The sequence below is a fragment of the Magnolia sinica genome, chromosome 11, assembly GCF_029962835.1.
Source record: "Magnolia sinica isolate HGM2019 chromosome 11, MsV1, whole genome shotgun sequence".
Classification (NCBI taxonomy): domain Eukaryota; kingdom Viridiplantae; phylum Streptophyta; class Magnoliopsida; order Magnoliales; family Magnoliaceae; genus Magnolia; species Magnolia sinica.
Genome location: NC_080583.1, coordinates 81,696,027 through 81,716,892, shown reverse-complemented (window position 1 = coordinate 81,716,892; position 20,866 = coordinate 81,696,027). Strand labels below are relative to the sequence as shown.

The following is a 20,866-nucleotide window of genomic DNA, read 5'->3' as shown; positions in this document are numbered from 1 at the left end:
TGGAGTGATGTCACCAAGTTCTGCGGGCCACACCATAATGTATGTGTTGTATTGACATCGTCCATTCATTTTGAGAGCTCATTTTAAAGTATGAAATAAAAAATGAGATAGATCCAAAGCACAAGTAAACCCCACCCTAAAACTATCATTAAAAACTTATTAGGTCAAGCTGGTTTTTATGTTATGAGTAAGTCGGATCTCAAATAAATATCATAGTGGGCCCTAGGAAGGTTTCAACAGTAAGTGTCATTGTCCCCACTGTTTTATGTGATGAGTCGACTTGAGCTTTGTCATTAGCTAATCGGCTTCCTAGTCATACATATAAATTGGGACCCACAATTTGTGCAATTTAATATTTAATTTGTTTGCTGCATGCACTTTCTAATTGATTTCCAATGGCCTGCATATCATCCACCGCATACCGCCGAGTATCAAAGTTTTTCCTGGGATAATTGTAAACTTCTTTCCTGTCACGGACAATTGAAAACACTTCCCACTATAATTTGGATAATTGTAAATACCTACTTTTGCTCAGATATGTTGCCAATACCTCCCTTTGGAGCGGGCGACACAATTACCTTTGTCTTAGGAATTTGTTTTGCCTACTTTGGATAATTGCAAATACCTCCCTTTGCTCAGACATGTTGCAAATAACTCCCTTTGGATCTAGTGACACAATTACCTTTGTTTTGGGAATTTGTTTTGCCGGGATGTGAAGCCCACTACTATACATAAATGGCATCTAACTTGCCTGGAAGAGTTCTTCAATTTTAAATATTGGATACCAAAAAAATAGGCTAATGAAGTCGTGGCTGCATCGTGCCATACCAAAAGCATCCAAATTACATAGTGGGCCGTTGGGAAAAGAGATCCATTTTCGGCCATTCACACAATAATATCAATTAAAAGAATTAAAAAAAGGAAAAAATATGCAAACCATAATACAAATATTTACATGGTTGCTTTTTAGTATGTACACAAATTCACTCTAATCCATTATGATCAAAGGTAAAAAATGAAATGCAAGTCAATATAACGTCTCTTTTGATAGAATATGTTATCCTAAATGAATTAGGATTTATATAAAATTTCATGTAAAATTACAAAATTATCCCTAAACCCCAAGCAAGGAAGTGCTAACCTTGTGACTATTAGTGAGCTCAACGCAAAACTTGACCCGTAAAGTGACATTGGTTGGATGAATAGTACATCTCTGATGATTAAGCTTTGTGAATCCTAACATGAGGTACTTGGTGGTTGAAGCTGCCTAATTTTTAGTGTTTTCCATTTCTATGGTGGCATGACCACGGTTAATTGGCTGAATGGTATATATGCACTGTGGTAGGCCCACATGTTTACAAGTGATTACTTACGAGTTGGGTAAAATAGTTATTATTATTATTATTATTTTGAGATAATAGTGCTAATATATAAGAAGATTAGAGATTGAAGATGCAAGAGCTACAAAAAAGCTTTAGCAAGGGTTTTAGAAGACGTTTGGATATTAGGAAGCAGAATTCAAATTACATAGCTGAATACATGGACACCGTGCTGTTGGGGATTTGTATTGAATATGCAAAATAGAGGTGTATTTGCAATGATCTAAATTAGAGGGGGGGTGTTTACAATTGTCAAAAATCAAGAGTGGAGTTCAATTACCCGAAGGGGGCATTACCAGTTGTCCAAACTACAAGGGAGTTATTCCCAATTATCCCATGTTTTTCTTTGAATGTAAAGCAAGCTGCACATGCGTTTTGATTTTCTTACTTCGTATTGTTTCATGTACACATATATATAACTGGATATAAGATCTCCAATCAACTCTTGCAACAACCTAAGAAAATTCAAAGAGAGAGAGGGAGGAGGAGGAGAAGAAAATGTCATCTGTTCTAATAAGGATTTTGCTTTCTGTTTATCTTGTTATAATGATTCCACAGAAATCAGGTAACACAGCCAAACACCCATTTGATTTTTATTCTCATTTTTCTGATTTCGATTTTCAAGATTAAGGTCCAAACACCCGTAGCAAATCAAAATTCCAAGATTTCAAGCGTTTCAAACGGTATAAATTAAATGAGATGTGAAAACACAGATTGGTTTTTTTAAGATTTGATATAAAACAATCCGGGAATTGAAAATTTCAAGATTTCAGCATATGGAAGAGTGAAATCCAATGAAATGGAAGAAACCCATTTGGAATTTTCATTGATTTTGTTTTGGTTTTTCATATCTTATGATACCTTTTATTATTATTATTTTGTGGATTACTATAGAATTCCTCGAGAATTCTGACAAAACAATAGCTCCACTTTGGCTTTTTCTTCACCAAAATGACTAAAATATAATAATAATAAATTTATTATTATTATTATTATTATTATTATTATTATTTAAAGTGATAGAGTCTTGAATTTGCATACTATGGTAACGTCCATTTGAAACAATAGTCAGGCTGATCTAATCATAAGGTGGACCACACTTACATTTGGTGGGTTTTGGATGATCTACATTGATTTTATGGTGTGGCCCATATGATGGATCGATTGGCGTGAATTTTTAGCTGTATGATCAGAATAGTGAGATCAATCGATTGGACGGGTGGGATGCCATACACACATCACGTGGGTCCCACAATGCCTCGACTCTCCCACTTCTTTAAGACAAATATGAGGGCATTTTAGTCATTTTCCACAAAAAAGAAATTTCCGGTCTTTTTCTTTGGAAATTCAACCGTTCTCAGCTTTCATCCAACAGTACAATCTCACTAATTTTTGGGACAGAGCCCAAGCAAGTGATCTCCCACCAAATCTACGGTTCAGATCAACATACAGAAACGTACGATGTAGATGTTTCACTAGTACATAATAAAGAATGTGATCAGTACAAGTGGGGCCCATTATTAGATGATCAGTACCAACAATCTGATAACTCCCACAAATGACATCAACCAATCCTAAAATATTCCGAATGATCATATCATATCCATCCAATATCTGAATATTACTCTAGAATGCTGTTTTTTTTTTCCTCATACACTGATCAAAGCCTTAGGATCTTCCAATTTGAGAGATTTTTGGGTCATCATCCATCCATGATGAAATATGATGGATCAACGGTTTGGATCATCTAATTGTGGGCCATATCCTTAATGTCTTTACAATTTTTTTGGTAGGTGCGCAATTGATGCCGGAATGGTGCGTAGCTGATGAACAGACCCCAGATGACAAACTACAGATAGCTCTTGACTGGGCATGTGGGAAAGGTGGAGCTGATTGTACCAAAATCCAATTACATCAGCCCTGCTATCTACCCAATACAGTGAGGGACCATGCATCCTACGCGTTCAACAGCTACTGGCAGAAATTCAAGAACAAAGGGGGCTCTTGCTATTTCAGTGCTGCTGCTATGGTCACTGATCTGGACCCAAGTAAGAAAATCACAACCGTTGCTCCTCTTGATCAATGATATTCCTTGTTGAGATGTAAATTCATTGGTGGGGCCAACCTGGGTCCCACCTACAATGATTTTGGACCGTTGAAGTGGAACGGTTCATCTTCGATTGCAGATGGATCTAAAATCACCTTGGTTGGATGTCCAGAGACGTCCAATCCAGGGGCTGAAAAATGGACGGTGGGATCATTTTGTTGCCCTTCTGCGATGGATGGATCTGATCATCCAACATGCAATCAAGATGGATCCTTCAAATGGTTGCTATAATCATAGATGGCCCACTTTGGAACGTAGATGAATTTACACGTAGATAGGACGCAAAGTACCGAATTCTTCGTACTTTATTAAGTACTAAGGTGTTAATTCATCTGTGGGACACAGCCCATCTACGGTCGTGATTGGCCCGTTAGATGGGGAGGTCCACACATTTTGTAAATGATTTGATATGGCTCTCATTGAATCATCGTAGCCATCCGTTTAAGGGCCTGTAAAACGGATGGTTTTAATCATACCGTACATTTTGCATACCCTTAATTGCACGGCTTTGATCATCCAATCATGTTATTATCCAGCGGTCATGGCAATCATAGTTGGGCCCACCTATGGGATTCCACTCATTAAGTCAGTCCATTGGGAATGAAGAAGGATCCAACCATCAGGTGCATGTTACGCCGAATATAGACCGTTGGTTTTTTTCTCTTTGGCCAAACGAATGCACGTGGGAAGTTCGCGTGTGGAGCAAGTGACCATCACATGCATCACATGGTGGAAAATCAGCAATAGGATGTGTGGCCCACGTGCAACCTTTTGAGATAATTTCATTAATCGAAAATAAGTCCAATCCAAGAGTTAGGTGGGCCACGCAATAAGGAACGGTGGATAAAATAATGCCTAAAATCTCTAAATTCACGTGGTGCGGCTCACGTGAGTGTTTGAATTTCCTGATTTCTGAAGGGTCCCTTCATCCGGGTGGGGCGCGTCAGATGAATAAATCGGATTGCATAAATACACCACGGTGGGCCCCACGGACAATTCGGATGATTTTAATAGCGGGTGTCCCCATTTCTACTGTTCCATGGTGTAGGGCGCGTAAGTTTTGAAACGACCTGGAACCCAGCCCAAACACGGGGTGGTGCACCTGATGGACGGTTGGGATCTTACCCACATGAGGTCCTTCCACCCACGGTACATGGACATGAGATCCAAGCCGTCTATTGCATGGTTCATCGGGTATAATAGGATGAGGCATACACTCCAGGGGTACCGGTACCGCCGCAGGCTTAAGGCAGTACCAGGCAGAAGTGGGCCCCACATCATGTTTATGTATCACGAACCCGTCACCTCAGAAAGCCCCCAGCAACCACAAATCATCTGGATCGTAAACTCAGATGGGTCATAGCAATGGGAGCAAATGCCCACCTTTGATTTTCATAGGGGTTCAACTAAGATGAGAAACCTCCTGATTTTTGGCCTAACCCTTCATCCAGACCATATGAGGGGTATTAGTGGTCTGGGTTCCGTATAAACGACACGGTGAGCACTAATGTAAATCAACGATAGGCATCACCTCTCATATTGTTCCTTGTTCTGTGGCCCACCTGAGTTTTGAATTGAGCTAATTTTTGGGTCTCACAGGCTTTTTGAGGTGACGCATCCGATGGACGGGTTGGATTGTGTTAAAACATCAAGTGGTCCCCACATATGAACGTTACCACTGTAGTTCTAGAGGAGTTACTGATAGGGCTTAAGCCGTTGGATCAGTGTAACGCGCTGGAAATCGAGGGTCGTGCATACACTCGACTTCTGAGTTCCCAAGTGTCACTTTTCCTAAATTTTATGGTTTTATGATTTATCAAGCTTCATTGCGCATCTTGGAAGTACCTAGAACATAGACATAACCACAACAAGTCTACCGAAATGAAAAGAGATCAAATATATACATGTATGTATATGTCCAAAAGAATAAAGGGGTCGCATAAGGCATAACCCAACAAAATCACAAAAGAATAACATGTCCAAAAAAGAATAGAGCTGAGCACACTGCTCAGCGATCCAACGTCCCATCTACTGATCCGATTAGGTCCCGCTCATCAGCTGGAAGTAGGAGAACTCGTTCTCTTCATCGAGGCTTACATCGCCAAGCTCCTCATACTCGCATCACCTGCATCTACGAACGAGTCTGGTTAATGTTTTAAAACACCGTCCCAGAGTGTAGTGAGTGATCAACTCAGTGGGTGCTATTAGTCTTAAGTTGTAACAAGTATTAGTTATAATAAGAATTTAATGAAAAACAGTCAATCATAAACACCTAAATAATCTTATTAATATGCAAGCATGACAGATGATATGATGCATGCCCTCACCACAACTCTCCCTCGAGCAACTCCATCTAACGATCGCATATGACCAACACCCCCTCAGAGCGACTTCGACTGTCGAGTCGCCACCCTAACTAATGCGATGTAATGCGATAATATTAGCCGAGTTCTTAGTTAAGTCCTTTCATCCAGCAGATTGGGAAATTTGATGCACCCCACGTATCAAATGCCCTGAACGAGTTGCGAGGCCAAGACCCCCCCAACGTGTGAGGCTAAAACCCCGCGATCCTTGATTCAGTTGGGTTCCCCGTCCCCGACTTCAAGCACACGGGGAGTGCTGAGAGAAAGGGATCGCTCGCGGTCACTACGGGGAGGCGCGTCACCCCAGCGTAGGTCGACAGCTCGGATACAGTGTCCCATTCCACCATGCTCGGCTCACAAGACCGTGGATCAATATTCCATCCGGTATCGATGAGCTACGATAGTGGTAGGGTGTTTCAGATTCCGTATATAAGTGAGCAAACATAGTTAACAAACAGGGTTGGACAATAAATAGGCTAAACCGCACGAGTCAGACGAGCATGCGACGAACGACATCGGGTACAAGGGACTCATGTAGTTGAACTACTGCCGCCTGTACACACCTGCTCAAACCCACAGGTTTAGCCCTAGCATAGTCCTACCGATGGGACTACCGTTTCTTCTCATGTTCCTGACTAACCCAAGGGTCCAATGTTAATTCATAGCATACCAATCATCAAGGATACCAACTAGCATAATAGTATCATGTTTACATACATCACAACATACGGTTCAATTATTCCTAACAAGCATGCTACAATAACATGAACAAGGTGCATATGAGTGGTGTGGATTAGGAGAGAAGTTAAGTACTTCCTACACCTCAAGGGATTAAATACACGAGAGTAGTGAATCATACACACCATGAAGCAACACATGTGAGAAAAAGAAACCAAACAAACATGAGCATGTAATCATCCATACACTAGATCATGAGAGGCAAGATGAACATCAATGAGAACTAAGCATGCAATTCCATACAATTCCAACAACATACTATTCCTAGGTTCTTCTAGATTCTCCCATACAACATCCCAAACAAACAAAATCATTAAACTCCTACTATAATTGGTGCTAGGCCACCTAAGGATAATAGTCTGCACCTATGGATCGTTGGAGAGTTGGAAAACGACCTAGGAATGCGAATTTCGGGGTTGATCGGCCGGAATCCCTAAAGCAATCATTGATATGTTAGATTTCCACATAAATCCCCCCTCATCACAAGGGTTTCAAGAAAAAAAGGGTGATGAATCTTACCTAGACGATCAACGGAATGAAAGGGCGGCCGTGGATGAGGGTTTCTTCTTAGAGAAGAGGTAGGGAGTTGCAAGGTTCGATTTTCCTTGGCCTCACCTCGATCTAGGGTCCGCCTTACTCACCTTTACTCTCTCTTTCTTCTCCTTTACTCTTTTGCTCTCCCTTTACCCTTTGGTGGTTGTGGTGAATGAGAGAGTTATGAGAGAGCTAGGGTTTATTTCGTAGACTTGGGCCCTTTGGCCTTAAGTTTTAACAACTTCCCAAAATAGCCCTCTAGGACCTTCTATTGGTGTCGGGGCGGCTCTAACACCCCATTGACCACCAAATTTGGTGTGTAGGTGTCTCATGACTCGATGAGGGGTCATGCAAAGTTTGGGAATAATTGGATGAACAAATATGGGGTTTGATCATATGGTTCCGATCTTTAAATGGCCTTGTGGGGTCCATTTCGGTTGTTGGGGCAGTTTTGGTGGCTCTCTGGCCATGAAACTTATACGATAGATACTCCACGGCCCGATAAAGGGCCATGCAAAATTTGGAAACGATAGGATATGGGGTTTGGCCGTACGGGTCCGATTTGTGATTAATGGTCACCGTACTATAATCGGGTCCCAGATTTTGTGGACGGGCGTAGGAAAATACATTAAGCCTTCACCGTAAATTTTGAAGAAATCCGATGGTTGAAATGTCTTACATTTCAGTTTCATTTACAAGTGCTAGATTCCGATTCTGGCATTGGTGGGGCGCAATTGGCAAGTGCCAGATTCCACTTCTGGGTGTCCACTAGGTCCGTGGTCCGCGATGACCCACAAGCTCAGTGAGATCTATGCTTATCTAAATTTTTATAATTTTCTGACCTTCCCGTGTGCAGTATAACCCGCACGGACTGTTGCTAAGTGTAAACGACCATCTGGCTTGACGGCCCGCACTTGGTCCTGTCATGATCTGTTTGGTTTATTCAATTTGGGCTAATCTTCGATTAATTTATTTGTGGAACGTCACCACTAATAATTTAAACGAATGGTCCTACGACAAATCCTACGTGGACGCCCTAGGACACTGTACTGGTTGGACAAGAAGTTACAATCAGTGTCCTTTTCAATGATCCAAAAACCATCCATATGATGGCCTCATCATTAACATTGGATTGATTGAACTATCCTAAACTCTGATTTGAAGATCCTTATTTGTTGAAATAGGAGCCGTTGGGTATTTTTCATTGCTAACCGTCCAATGAATATTCACCAATCCTATATTCAGATAATCTAAATCATGTAATTTTTAGCCCACGATACATCTAAACTGGAACGCATATTTTAGACGGTTTAATTTGAATTACTTTTACGCCATGTACATCATTTTTTAAGTTGCTGCGTAACATCCATCACACTGCCAGAGTATCAAAGTTTCTCTCTACACTTTCACGGTGCTAATGTTTGGGGCTCACCATTTGTACAAGTGGGGCCCACTGAGAAATAATCAAAACCATTGATGTCATGGGCCCCAGTATGAATTATCTATGCACCACAAACCTCAACCTTTCAATAGGTAGCCAACAAAGAAACAATTGAGAAGAAAGAGACAACACCCGGTCCCACTCAACCTACAAAACATCCAAATTTCGATGGCTGGGATCATCTAATCTGGGTTTTTGGCTCATGGGTCCCATCATATCAACGTTTTGGATCACCAAACCATGAGGCTACTCAGGAAAATTAAAAACCGAATGTAATGTACAACGTCTTACCCGAGCATTTACAAATACCTCATTTTTAAAGTAGTTTTCTCTAAAATGTTCAAATAGTGGTGGTGCGCCATAACCATTTTTCATGTCTGATTTCAGGTCACGGATCATGCAAATACGAGTATCTTCCCTGATTGGACGGTCAGGATACCACAGAGTCGAATGAGCTTCGGAATTTTTATTTTTATTTTTTCTCCAGATTAGATTTTGATTGGCAAAATACGAACTCTTCAAATTACAATCCAAAGTGTGCACTGACTCCTCAAATTCATTATAATTATTGAGTTTTGCTAAGTCCAGACGCGTGTGCAAATAAAGCTCATGTACACGCGACACACGTGCCGTGAAGGCACAATAGGTCCGAGATCCAATCCATCTATCAGAACGCACCCGCAAGAATCACGTTGATCCACTGGTCTAGTAGGCTAAAGTTTGAAAAACAAATGTACGGCTCTGTAAAATTAGGCTGAGGTTTTCTAACCATCTGCCCGTTTGCAATATTGGGGCCCACGTGTTGATTGGACCAGATTTTACATTTAGGGAAAACATGTAGAAGTTCGGACCAACCTGATGGATGGATTAGATCTCGCACCAATATGCCATGCCAGGCGCATGTGTGGCGTGTACACCAGCTCTATTGCACGCGTGTGCGCTTAGAAAAGTTAATGAAGATCAATGATCCAGGGCTGCATTCGAACACTTGAGCTGCTACTACGTTTATCATAAATTTCATGGCCCACCGCATGAAAATAACAGCGATTGCATGATCTGATTTATTCACAGATGGGACTGTTTTTTATAGCCATCCGTATTCCTAGACATGTATGGAATGGTTGAGATTTTTTGATGAAAGTGATTCTTTTGAACGAAAAACAATCCATGATGGATACCAACATGTAAATGGCTCAGATTGTGATGATTTGGACCTAATGAATACCAACATGGGGTTTCAAATCCCCTCAAAGAGGGGGTTTGAAATTAGATTATCAATTACATCACTATAATTACTTTAATATCATGATCCATGCCATCCAAATATTGTCCAAGTAAATTAACAGTTAAAAATCATTGGTTAGCCAATCTTATGCTCGTGTCCAATCTGAAACTTGGAACTTCATCATTTTCAGGCAAAGTATATATTTCGAGAAGCTTATTACAACCATTGTGTCAAACATTACATATATCTACCAATTAGAGATATTAAAGTTAATTTAGTAATTAAATTCAAACACCCATAAATATAGTATGCATAGCTACTTTTGCATTATGGGAATTCTGACTTCAGGGTGCCAAAAACAACGGAGGGATTTCAATCCAGGGGTTTGAATCCACAAAGCCAAACAGGCCCATTTTCTCTGAGCATGACTCGGTACATCTCATTACTCAAGACAACATCCCCTAGCAAAGTAAATACTAAATACCATCCAAAATCATCTTTTGCAACAAAATCTCACTAAAAAACAAAATCATTTTATTTGGGCCCAGTTGAAATCCCCACCAAAAACAAATAGCAACATATGTCTACACCCTACTACACAGATCTTGCTTACAAGTAACCATCTATATGGGTCCTTACTCATGCCTCAGTGGTAGACATACAAGAGTTTCAACATAAGATCATGTGTTCGAGTACCCATTGTAGTATAAAAAAGTCACAGTGGTGTGGGTGTGCGGGTGTATTAAAAAAAAGGAAAAGAAGTAACCATCTATTGAGTGCAGCCCACTTTAGATGTTTATAAAAGAATAATGATGATAAAGTGGTAGCTTAAATGGTCAATTATTGATATCTAATGGACACTAATCAAGTTTCTAGAAACATAAGCTCACACATTAGAAGCTAGTCTTCAATAGGCCAAATCAAACTTTTTATCTTCAACGTTGCCTAATCCAACTGTCGATCTTCCACATTAGAGGCTACAGTCTTCAAGATATGTTGAATCAAAATTTCAATCTTCAACTTTGCCTAATCGAACTGTCGACATTCCACGAAAGAAGCTATAGTCTTCAAGATGGGCCATTTCATCTTCAACATTGCCTAACCGAAACATTGATATGATTCATTTATTGTATAATGCTAAAAAATGATCTAAAAAATGGATGAACGGTGTGGATATAATAAATACATCACTGGGGCCATGTAACTTTGATCTCCTTTAAACCGTTCGTACAACTCGGAGCTCGAGGAGCGTCGGCACTCGTCTTCGCACGACACGTATCTACACCAGCTATATAGCTGGTGTGTGGTACTCCAGCCAATCCGCTTCCGGTCCTGATACCCAATTTCTCATTGGTCCACGTCACCACTCACTAAAAAAATAATAAAAATAAAAAACAGCTTTGGACGCCAAGCCATTAGGGTAACAGGAATTCTCTGTTGACCTGATAACAGAAGATCCCGACTCATATAGCTGATGTGTCGCAAACCAGCCAATCCGCTTGCTAATGTTTCACGTGTTTTTCAGCTTTTTTTTTTTTTTTTTTTTTAAATTACTGACGTCATGACACGATTGGCGCAGAAATATGGACGGACTGGATGTCATGCATGTGATGGGATTGGGACCCGCAGCGTCTACAATTGTCTCCTTCTGATAACTCAGCGAGGCAATCAAGACCATGAACACCAATACAAATGTGTAATGCTCGAGCGGAAGGATTGTACATTCGTTTGGGCTTTCAGTTTATAAATCCGGGTCTCATTGATAGCGATCCAAAGCGTTCATACTATGGAGCTCTCTATCGATGGCTAATTCACTGAAACTCTCTTGGATCAGAAGACCCTAACTACATGATATTTAGCCAATCGAATGAAAGCCGTTGGTATGTTTCTTTCTGAACCGTTTCTTCATTGCCACCTATGGAGAGGTTTATAATTTTCAAAGCAGGATCTTTTTTGTGAATGGATCATTAACGATGTGGCCCAAAATATTGACGGTTTGGATATTTTAAAAATAGGACCAATTATATGAATTGAGAATTCCGTTGGAATTGCAAACCAAAGCACAGCAATTAACTGTAACTGTTCATCTTCCAAAGCACCCCAACACTTCCCATGCAGATGCTTTTGAAAGATGAAAAATTTGCCTAGTTTCTAGAAATATTTAATGTTGGAAGCTCCTGATAGGATGTGTTTTGTCTTTTCACCTTACATTCGAATGCCTCTAAATAAGCATATTCTGTATCCGGTTGTAGCAAGAGAAGCAAGCAAGGGAAAAAGCAAGTGAATAGCAATTAAGAAAAAACAGCAAGTGTGAGAAGTCTGCAGCAGCAAAACAGTTTAAGAAAATATATAAAAATTTTGTTTTTCTTCTCTCTTTATTCCTTGTGCATCAGATTTCTAAGTAGTGCTAAGGTTTTGTAAAGTGACGCAGGGAGGACGTGAGGTAGAGCACCGTCTTCCTCAAGAGGATAACTATTCCAAATCCACAGAACTTCTCTGGACTCCTCACAGAGACTTCTCGAATCCACGAGGAAAGAAAGCATAAAATAGAAATAAATTTTAATAAATTCGAAATTGATTGATGAATAATTGATAATTCTCTAATATGTCTCCTTACACCATTAATATAGAAAAAAATAAACAAAAATTCGTAATTACCAAAAATAGCAAAATTCTAACTCTAATAAAAATCCTAATTCTAATAAAACTCTTCTAAAGCCTAATTTCTAAAAATAAAAATTACAAATAAACTTTCTCTAGAAGAGTCCTAGTATAACTAAAAGTTATTTCTAAAAGGAAAGAAAATCTAAAACTCTAAAAATATTTAAAAAATCGGAATTACTAAAAATAGTAAAATTTTCCTAAAAATTCGTTTTTGAGTTGAAAGCACGCCTTTTTTGACGAAACAGACAGATGCGAGCCACTTTGTGGGTCGGTTCACCTCAGATGACCCATTTCAGTAAAGATTGATAGGTTGTGCGCCCCGTAACAATACCCGGATCAAAAGTTATAGTCAATTCACGGTCCATCTTCTTTTGGCTCAACCATGCTAGTAACGTGTCTGTGACAGGTTCTACATCATAAAGCTAAGAAAAGCTCTGGCTTATACAGCCAACAAATCGTACCATTCAATCTCTACCCGAGCATTGTATCATACTAATATAATTAAAAATGGGACCAATTATAAAATCTTCAACTCTCAATACATGTAACGAATTTATTTATTTATTAAAAAGCAAATATATACAGTAGAAGGATAAAAATTCCATCCAAATACCTCACAAATACGGATACAGATATAATAGACGATAATTTGAAACTACCGTAGCTACGGACGATCGTAAAAGGAAAGATAATGAAAATACATTCGATCGTGAGGACAGGGAAAGAGCATCTCTTTCTTTCACAGACTTTAGGAAATCCTAACTAGATATATAAGTCGAAGATCCAGAACTGGTCAAATGCAAAACGCATCCTTAACGTCCAGAGAAAGCGGCAAAGTAGGTCTGAACGGCTGTGAAGAAGAGAAGGAGAACTGCAGCTACGAAAGAGATGGCAGTCCATGGGTTCCCGAAATATTTGTCCCACCATCTAGCTATGGATATATTCACTCTCCTATCACGGTGCTTGAGGATTTGGCCACTGATATCGCTGTACAGTTCGAGATCGTTCATCACATCGGCCGGCCACGTGTTGAATAGACGCGCCACCTCGTCGTCACTGCCGAGGGAATGGTCGAGTATGCCCTTGGACCGGAGCATCTCCACGTCTGCCTCATGGTTGATGAGAGAATCCATGAAGCGAATGTAGGAGGTAACACCACATCCGGAATATGAGAACGCCTCGAAGGCGGTCAAGTTCAGCAGCAGAGATATGGTTGTATCGTTGATGAACATTGTCGGAAGCAACAGTCGTGGGAACAATAAGTGTTCCTCGAAACTTATGTCCATCAAAGATTCCATGCGTCTCTTCTCGAATCTGATCCCGATCTCCTTGAGTTCCATAACGGAGCCGAAGTTACGCGGTCTGTTGCTTTGCTTTCTTACCTCATTCGAGGGAGGGAAGTCCAGCAAAATGATCCGGAGAACGTCGAGGAGGTGAAGAAGGCTATCATGTTCTCTGTCATTAAGTGCTCCGCACCACCAATTCAACATCAGAAAATAATTCGCCCGCCGAAACCCCATGGGAATGAGGACTTTCTGTCCGATGAAATCCAAGATCTTTTTTTTTCCCACCCTGCTAGAGCCCCATCTCAAGTTCACCAATTTATCAAGGACTTCGAATGGGATCTGGTTTTCCATCAAGAACATGTCCCGAATAATGAGAGGAATGAGGTCATTGCTTATCTCTAATATGGTTTCTGCTTCCTCATTAATCTTTTCGATGAAATGTAAAACGAAGCAACCATCCAAGAACATCATGCGTGCGAAATCATCGTCGGTCAGACGGGCCACACCCTTGGTAGATCCTTCTCCTCTCTCCAGGTTTGTCTATGAATCCGTTGCCGAATCGTTTAATTGCAGTGATCTTCTGCTCCTCCATTGCCTTTAGAGAAAGCTTGCCATGGTGGTAAGGTCCCAAAGACACCACCCGAGGATAGAAGTAATTCTTGGCGCTTTCATACAAGCGAAATTTGGCTGGCAACTTCGGTATCTGATGTTTGGACCTGGCTTCCGGATCGTGGTGCGGGCCATCTACGCCTAACATGGAATTAAACCACTCCTCACATGAATCTCTTACGGCTTCGTGTGTGATCGCTTCAGGTTGCCCGGTGGCAGAGGATGATGCAATTCCTCTACTTTCCTCCATTCGTAGTTGATGTCTTGCAGCTTCTGACGGAAATTACTCTATTGAGAGAGTGTCACATGATCCGGTCTTCTGTAGGAGGACGGATCCACCACAAATGTCTGTAGAATATGTCTAATAGACTCCTGTTAACCCCTCGATGATGTATGTGTTCTATCCACACCCTCCGTCCATTTTTCTATGTCATTTTAAGATATGAACCTAGAAAAATGAGACAGATCCAAGGATATATTGGACCTCACCATAGGAAGCAGTTATGGCAATGTCCCACCTTTGAAACTCTCGCAGCCCCCACCGTGATGTTTATTTTATATATCAACCTTTTCTCAGGGTCACGTAAAACTGGATGAAAGGACAACACAAATATCAACTTGATCCGAAACTTCCGTGGCCCATAATGGATGGACGGCATAGATAAAACTCACGGTAAACTGCATTGCGAGATTTAAAGAGTTATTTCCAACCAGAGGGAAAACGTACGCGTTGTATATCCACTCCGTACATCTGTGTTTCCCAGTCATGTTAGGGGCGCACGTCCCTAAAAATGAAGCATATCTAATTCTCACGTGGGCCTCACCGCAGGAAACAATGTTGATTCAATATCCACCATTAATAACTTCCTATGGCCCACCTAACGTTTATTTGCCATTCAAGATGTTAATAAGGTCACACGGAGCTAGATCAAAGGAAAACCCAACTATAAGCTTGATTCAAATCTCTCGTGGCTAACAAGAAGTTTTTAATGGCAGATATTCAGGTGGACGGGTAGATTGCGCCCCCATCGAGATATGTGCATGTCATTTAGTTTTTTTTTTTTGCGCCATTAATTTGTCAGGACGTACGCTTTGGCATAATATTCCGAAACTAAGGTGCCCCACACCACGTGATATGCCTGCTACCTACCGACAAAGATAATTAAAGGTAGAGGGAGTGGTTGAGATTTATTCACATCCAAATCAAATCACGAAAAACTAGAGGTGGGCATTTTTGACCCGATCGGGTGGATCCGACCCTATCAAACCCGATGCGACCCGTTCCGAACCGAACCGACGGCCTGGATCGGGTAGGATCGGGTAAAATCATTTAGATCCGACTAGTTTTCGGATCGAGATCGGATAGTGGTTAATCCGGACTGTTCCGATCCGAAAACCTGATCCGAATAGATCCGGACCGTTCCGATCCGGCCAAATCCGGAGTAAAAATCAATATTTTTACTTTTTCTTATGGTGTGGTCCACTTGAACTTGAATATTAATCAATTTTGGGTTCAACAGCTAAAATAATTTGAAAAAACAAATGGACGGCGTGGATACACCACACGCATTCACGGTGGGCCCCAACAAAGTTCACTCACATATGAGAATGAGTTACTTGCACGGCACGTCAACAGGCGGGCAATAGCTATTTACTTGCTTTGCACGTCAACACGGTAGGTTGTGAGAGTATGTATTAAAGTGGCTTAACCAAGTTACTTGGGCCCCACCATAATGTATGTTTTGTATCCAACCTTCCATTCATTTGGAGAGATCACTTTAGGGTAATATCCAAAGAATGAATGAAATCCAAAGCTCCAGTAGACCCCAATATAGAAAGTTCTATGGACAGTGATGCCCACAATTAAAAACTTTTAAAGGCTACAAAAGTTTTAGATTAACCTGGTATCTGTGTTTTCCCTTATTTCTTTATTTTTCAACTTTTGAACGGGTTGGATTTCAAATAAACATTACGGTGGGCCTTAGGATAGTTTCAACGGTGGGAATCATTCTCCCCACTTTTTTCTGTGATGTGGTCTACTATAGATTTTTATCTACATCATTATTTGGCTCATGCCCTAAAATGATATCTCAAAATTGATGAACGGTGTGGATATAACACATACAGCGTAGTGGGGCCCACAAAACTTGGTGACGTTACTTCAGTAGCCTGCCCGATGGGACAACACATGCAGCAGGCATTGATACAAATTTTTTATAGTCATGTGGGGCCCACCTTGATGTATATATGTTATCTAAGCCGTTCATCCATTTTGACATATCAATTTAGGCGTTGAACAAAAAATTATGATACATTGAAGATTGAAGTGGACCACACCATATGAAATGAACCGAATAGTATCCAACCCGATCCGACTCGGTTTCCCTCATCGAGTCAGACTCGGATCGGGTCAAATAAATCAATCATCGGATTTGTCCGAGTCCAGTGACCTGGACTCGGTCTCGGATCGGATCGATTTCGGGTCCGCCTGTTAGAATTTCGGATATGACCGGGTTAGGCTAAATCCAGTCCGACCCAGACCGATGCCTAGCTCTACGAAAAACCTGTTACTGTGAATTATTTATTTATCAGATTTTTACTAGAGATATAGATAATTTTTTAAAAGAGATTAAGAAGAAGGAAAATGGGAATGAGAGGGAGAACAATTAGCTAGAGGTAAATTCCTTCTCTGGGATGTATGCATACACCCCATTTTCTACTTTTTGGTATTAGAAGTGTTCCATCCCGACACCCAGAGCAGAGATGAGGGGTGAGTATTATCAAAATGACAGAAAAAAATAAAAATAAAATCAGCCAAGAAAGAGAGAGAGAGAGCGCACCAGAGACAGCAGCAACTCGGTGCCACATACGAGGATCCATGCCCCTGGCAAGGGTCAGAGAGAGAGGCCTTTTGAAGGGAGGGAGAGAGAGAGAGAGGGAGGTGCTCCTGTCCAGGGGTGGAATTATAAAGGGCTTTTTCCCCATGGCCGCTTGCCTTTTGGGCTATGGACCAAAAACCTCCACTTTTAAACTATTTTTGAGAAACCGCTTATAGTTTTCATTGTTAGAGATTGAACCTCCTACTGTTAGTTAACTGTACGAATGAATTTGTTTATTTTCGTATTAACGGAACTGGCCTCACCTTACCGCACTTTGCAATTTTCCCTCGCTGCCATAATTCATGGGCATGCTACTTTAACCCTACACCGTATGTAAGGCCCACCTTATTATTTGTGAAAAATCCATTCTGTCCATCTGTTTTACCAGCTAATTTTAGTGTGTGAGGGCAAAGTGGGCCCTATAATTGCCCCAAGATTCTTTAGCGGTGGACGTTCAATTTCCACTGTTTCCTGTCACTTGACCTACTGGATATTAGTATTGGCCTCATTTTTTGGTCCATGGTATACTATGAGCTGGAAAAACAGATGAACGGGGTGGATTTGTCAAAAACATCCTATGGCTCAACGAGTGTTAAAACGGGGATCTTAATTTAATCCCCCCTGTTTCATGTTCATGTGACCTGCTTGAGCTCTCCGTCAATCTCTTTTTTGTCCCATGCCCATGAACAGAATGAATTGGTCACAAATATCATTGTGGACCCCACTTTGGTCGAATAACTTCCGAACTTAATCTGCCATGTGGTCCACTTGAGCTTGTTTATCGGCCTCATGTTTGGCCACAACCCATAAAATGAGCTCACGTGCACCACCGCACCTATCTTCACGTAGAGACAGACATTCATGTGGACCCCACCTATCCTTGTGCGCTTTGCAGGGTGGAAACGGATTGGCTACTCGCCCCTGACACCTGCCTATGGCTGGTGGTCGGTGCTATGTGGGCCCCACCATAATGTATATGTTTCATCCATGCCGTCCATCTATTTTTAGAGATCATTTTACAATATGAATCCAAAAATGAGTTATATCTAAATCTCAAGTGGAACACATTACAGGAAACAGTGTTGAATGAGGGTCAAAAATTAAAAACATTTTGGGGGCTATAAAAGTTTTGGATCAAGCTGATATTTATTTTTTATCTTCATCTGGGCCTGTATGACCTAATCAACAGATTGGATGTCAAATAAACATTATAGGGGCCTTAGGAGGATTTTAATGGTTTATATCCAATCAATATTGTTTTCATGTAGTGTGGCCCACCTGAGATTTATATCCCTCTCATTTTTTAGATCAAGACATAAAATGATATGTAAAAATAGATGAACGGAATGGATGAAATACATACGTCATGGTGGGGCTTACAAAGCACCGACCATTGGAGCTTGCAGGGGGAGTAGCCAATCCGTTTCCTTGCAAGGTCGGCTCAAACGGGAGCAGATTGGCTACTCCCTCAAACACCAGCCAATGGCTGGTGGTCGGTACTCTGTGGGGCTCACCATGATGTATGTGTTTCATCCATGTTGTCCATATGTTTTTAAAGAACATTTTACGCTATGATACAAAAAATAAGATACATCACAACCTCAATTGGACCACATTTCAGGAAACAATGTTGAATAAGCGTCGACCATCAAAAACATTTTAGGGGCCATAAAAGTTATGGATCAAGCTGATATTTATTTTTTAGCTTCATCTGGGCCTGTATGACCTAATCAACAAATTGGATGTCAAATAAACAGTATAGGAGCCTTATGAGGATTTTAATGGTTTATATCCAATCAATATTGTTTTCATGTGGTGTGGCCCACCTGAGATTTATATCCTTCTCATTTTTTGAAGCAAGACATAAAATGATATATAAAAATGGATGAACGGAATGGATGAAATACATACATCATGGTGGGGCTCACAGAGCACCAACCATCGGAGCTTGCTGGGGGAGTAGCCAATCCGTTTCCTTGCAAGGTCGGCTCAAACGGAACGGATTGGCTACTCCCTCAGACACCAGCCAATGTCTAGTGGTCGGTACTCTGTGGAGCCCACCATGATGTATGTGTTTTATCCATGCCGTCCATATGTTTTTAAGGATCATTTTACGCTATGATACAAAAAATAAGATATATCACAATCTCAAGTGGACCACATTTCAAGAAACAGTGTTGAATAAGCGTCGACCATTAAAAACATTTTGGGGGCCATAAAAGTTTTGGATCAAGCTGATATTTATTTTTTATCTTCATCTGGGCCTGTATGACCTAATCAACAGATTGGATGTCAAATAAACAGTATAGGGGCCTTAGGAGGATTTTAATGGTTTATATCCAATCAATATTGTTTTCATGTGGTGTGGCCCACCTGAGATTTATATCCCTCTCATTTTTTGGATCAAGACATAAAATGATATGTAAAAATGGATGAACAGAATGAATGAAATACATACATCATGGTGGGGCTCACAAAGCACCGACCATTGGAGCTTGTAGGGGGAGTAACCAATCCGTTTCCTTGCAAGGTCGGCTCAAACGGGAATGGATTGGCTACTCCCTTAGACACCAGCCAATGGCTGGTGGTCGGTGCTCTATGGGGCCCACCATGATGTATGTGTTTCATCCATGCCGTCCATATGTTTTTAAAGATCATTTTACGCTATGATACAAAAAATAAGATATATCACAATCTCAATTGGACCACATTTCAAGAAACAATATTGAATAAGTGTCGACCATTAAAAACATTTTGGGGGCCATAAAAGTTTTGGATCAAGCTGATATTTATTTTTTATCTTCATCTGGGCCTGTATGACATAATCAACAGATTGGATGTCAAATAAACAGTATGGGGGCCTTAGGAGGATTTTAATGGTTTATATCCAATCAATATTGTTTTCATGTGGTGTGGCTCACCTGAGATTTATATCCTTCTCATTTTTTGGATCAAGACATAAAATGATATGTAAAAATGGATGAACGGAATGGATGAAATACATACATCATGGTGGGGCTCACAGAGCACCGACCATCGGAGCTTGCAGGGGGAGTAGCCAATCCGTTTCCTTGCAAGGTCGGCTCAAATGGGAACGGATTGGCTACTCTCTCAGACACTAGCCAATGGCTGGTGGTCGGTGCTCTGTGGGGCCCACCATGATGTATGTGTTTCATCCATGCCGTCCATATGTTTTTAAAGATCATTTTACGCTATGATACAAAAAATAAGATATATCACAATCTCAATTGGACCACATTTCAGGAAATAGTGTTGAATAAGCGTCGACCATTAAAAACATTTTGGGGGCCATAAAAGTTTTGGATCAAGCTGATATTTATTTTTTATCTTCATCTGGGCCTGTATGACCTAATCAACAGATTGGATGTCAAATAAATAGTATAGGGGCCTTAGGAGGATTTTAATGGTTTATATCCAATCAATATTGTTTTCATGTGGTGTGGCCCACCTGAGATTTATATCCCTCTCATTTTTTGGATCAAGACATAAAATGATATGTAAAAATGGATGAACGGAATGGATAAAATACATACATCATGGTGGGGCTCACAGAGCACCGACCATCGGAGCTTGCAGGGGGAGTAGCCAATCCCTTTCCTTGCAAGGTCGGCTCAAACGGG

General features: G+C 40.8%; 2 protein-coding genes across 2 annotated transcripts; one reads left to right on the top strand and one right to left on the bottom strand.

The window, feature by feature from the left end:
• The first annotated feature begins 1,801 nt into the window (after positions 1 to 1,801).
• LOC131218475 (glucan endo-1,3-beta-glucosidase 4) lies at positions 1,802 to 9,096 on the top strand. Its single transcript, XM_058213034.1, has 3 exons — positions 1,802 to 1,944; positions 3,173 to 3,427; positions 8,950 to 9,096. Exons 1-3 carry the CDS (start codon positions 1,878 to 1,880, stop codon positions 8,982 to 8,984), a joined length of 357 nt encoding a protein of 118 aa, XP_058069017.1. The 5' UTR covers positions 1,802 to 1,877; the 3' UTR covers positions 8,985 to 9,096.
• A 4,167-nt stretch (positions 9,097 to 13,263) lies between these two features.
• On the bottom strand, positions 13,264 to 14,208 carry LOC131218211 (UPF0481 protein At3g47200-like). Its single transcript, XM_058212891.1, has one exon. It carries the CDS (start codon positions 14,206 to 14,208, stop codon positions 13,264 to 13,266), a length of 945 nt encoding a protein of 314 aa, XP_058068874.1.
• Between the last annotated feature and the right edge of the window lie 6,658 nt (positions 14,209 to 20,866).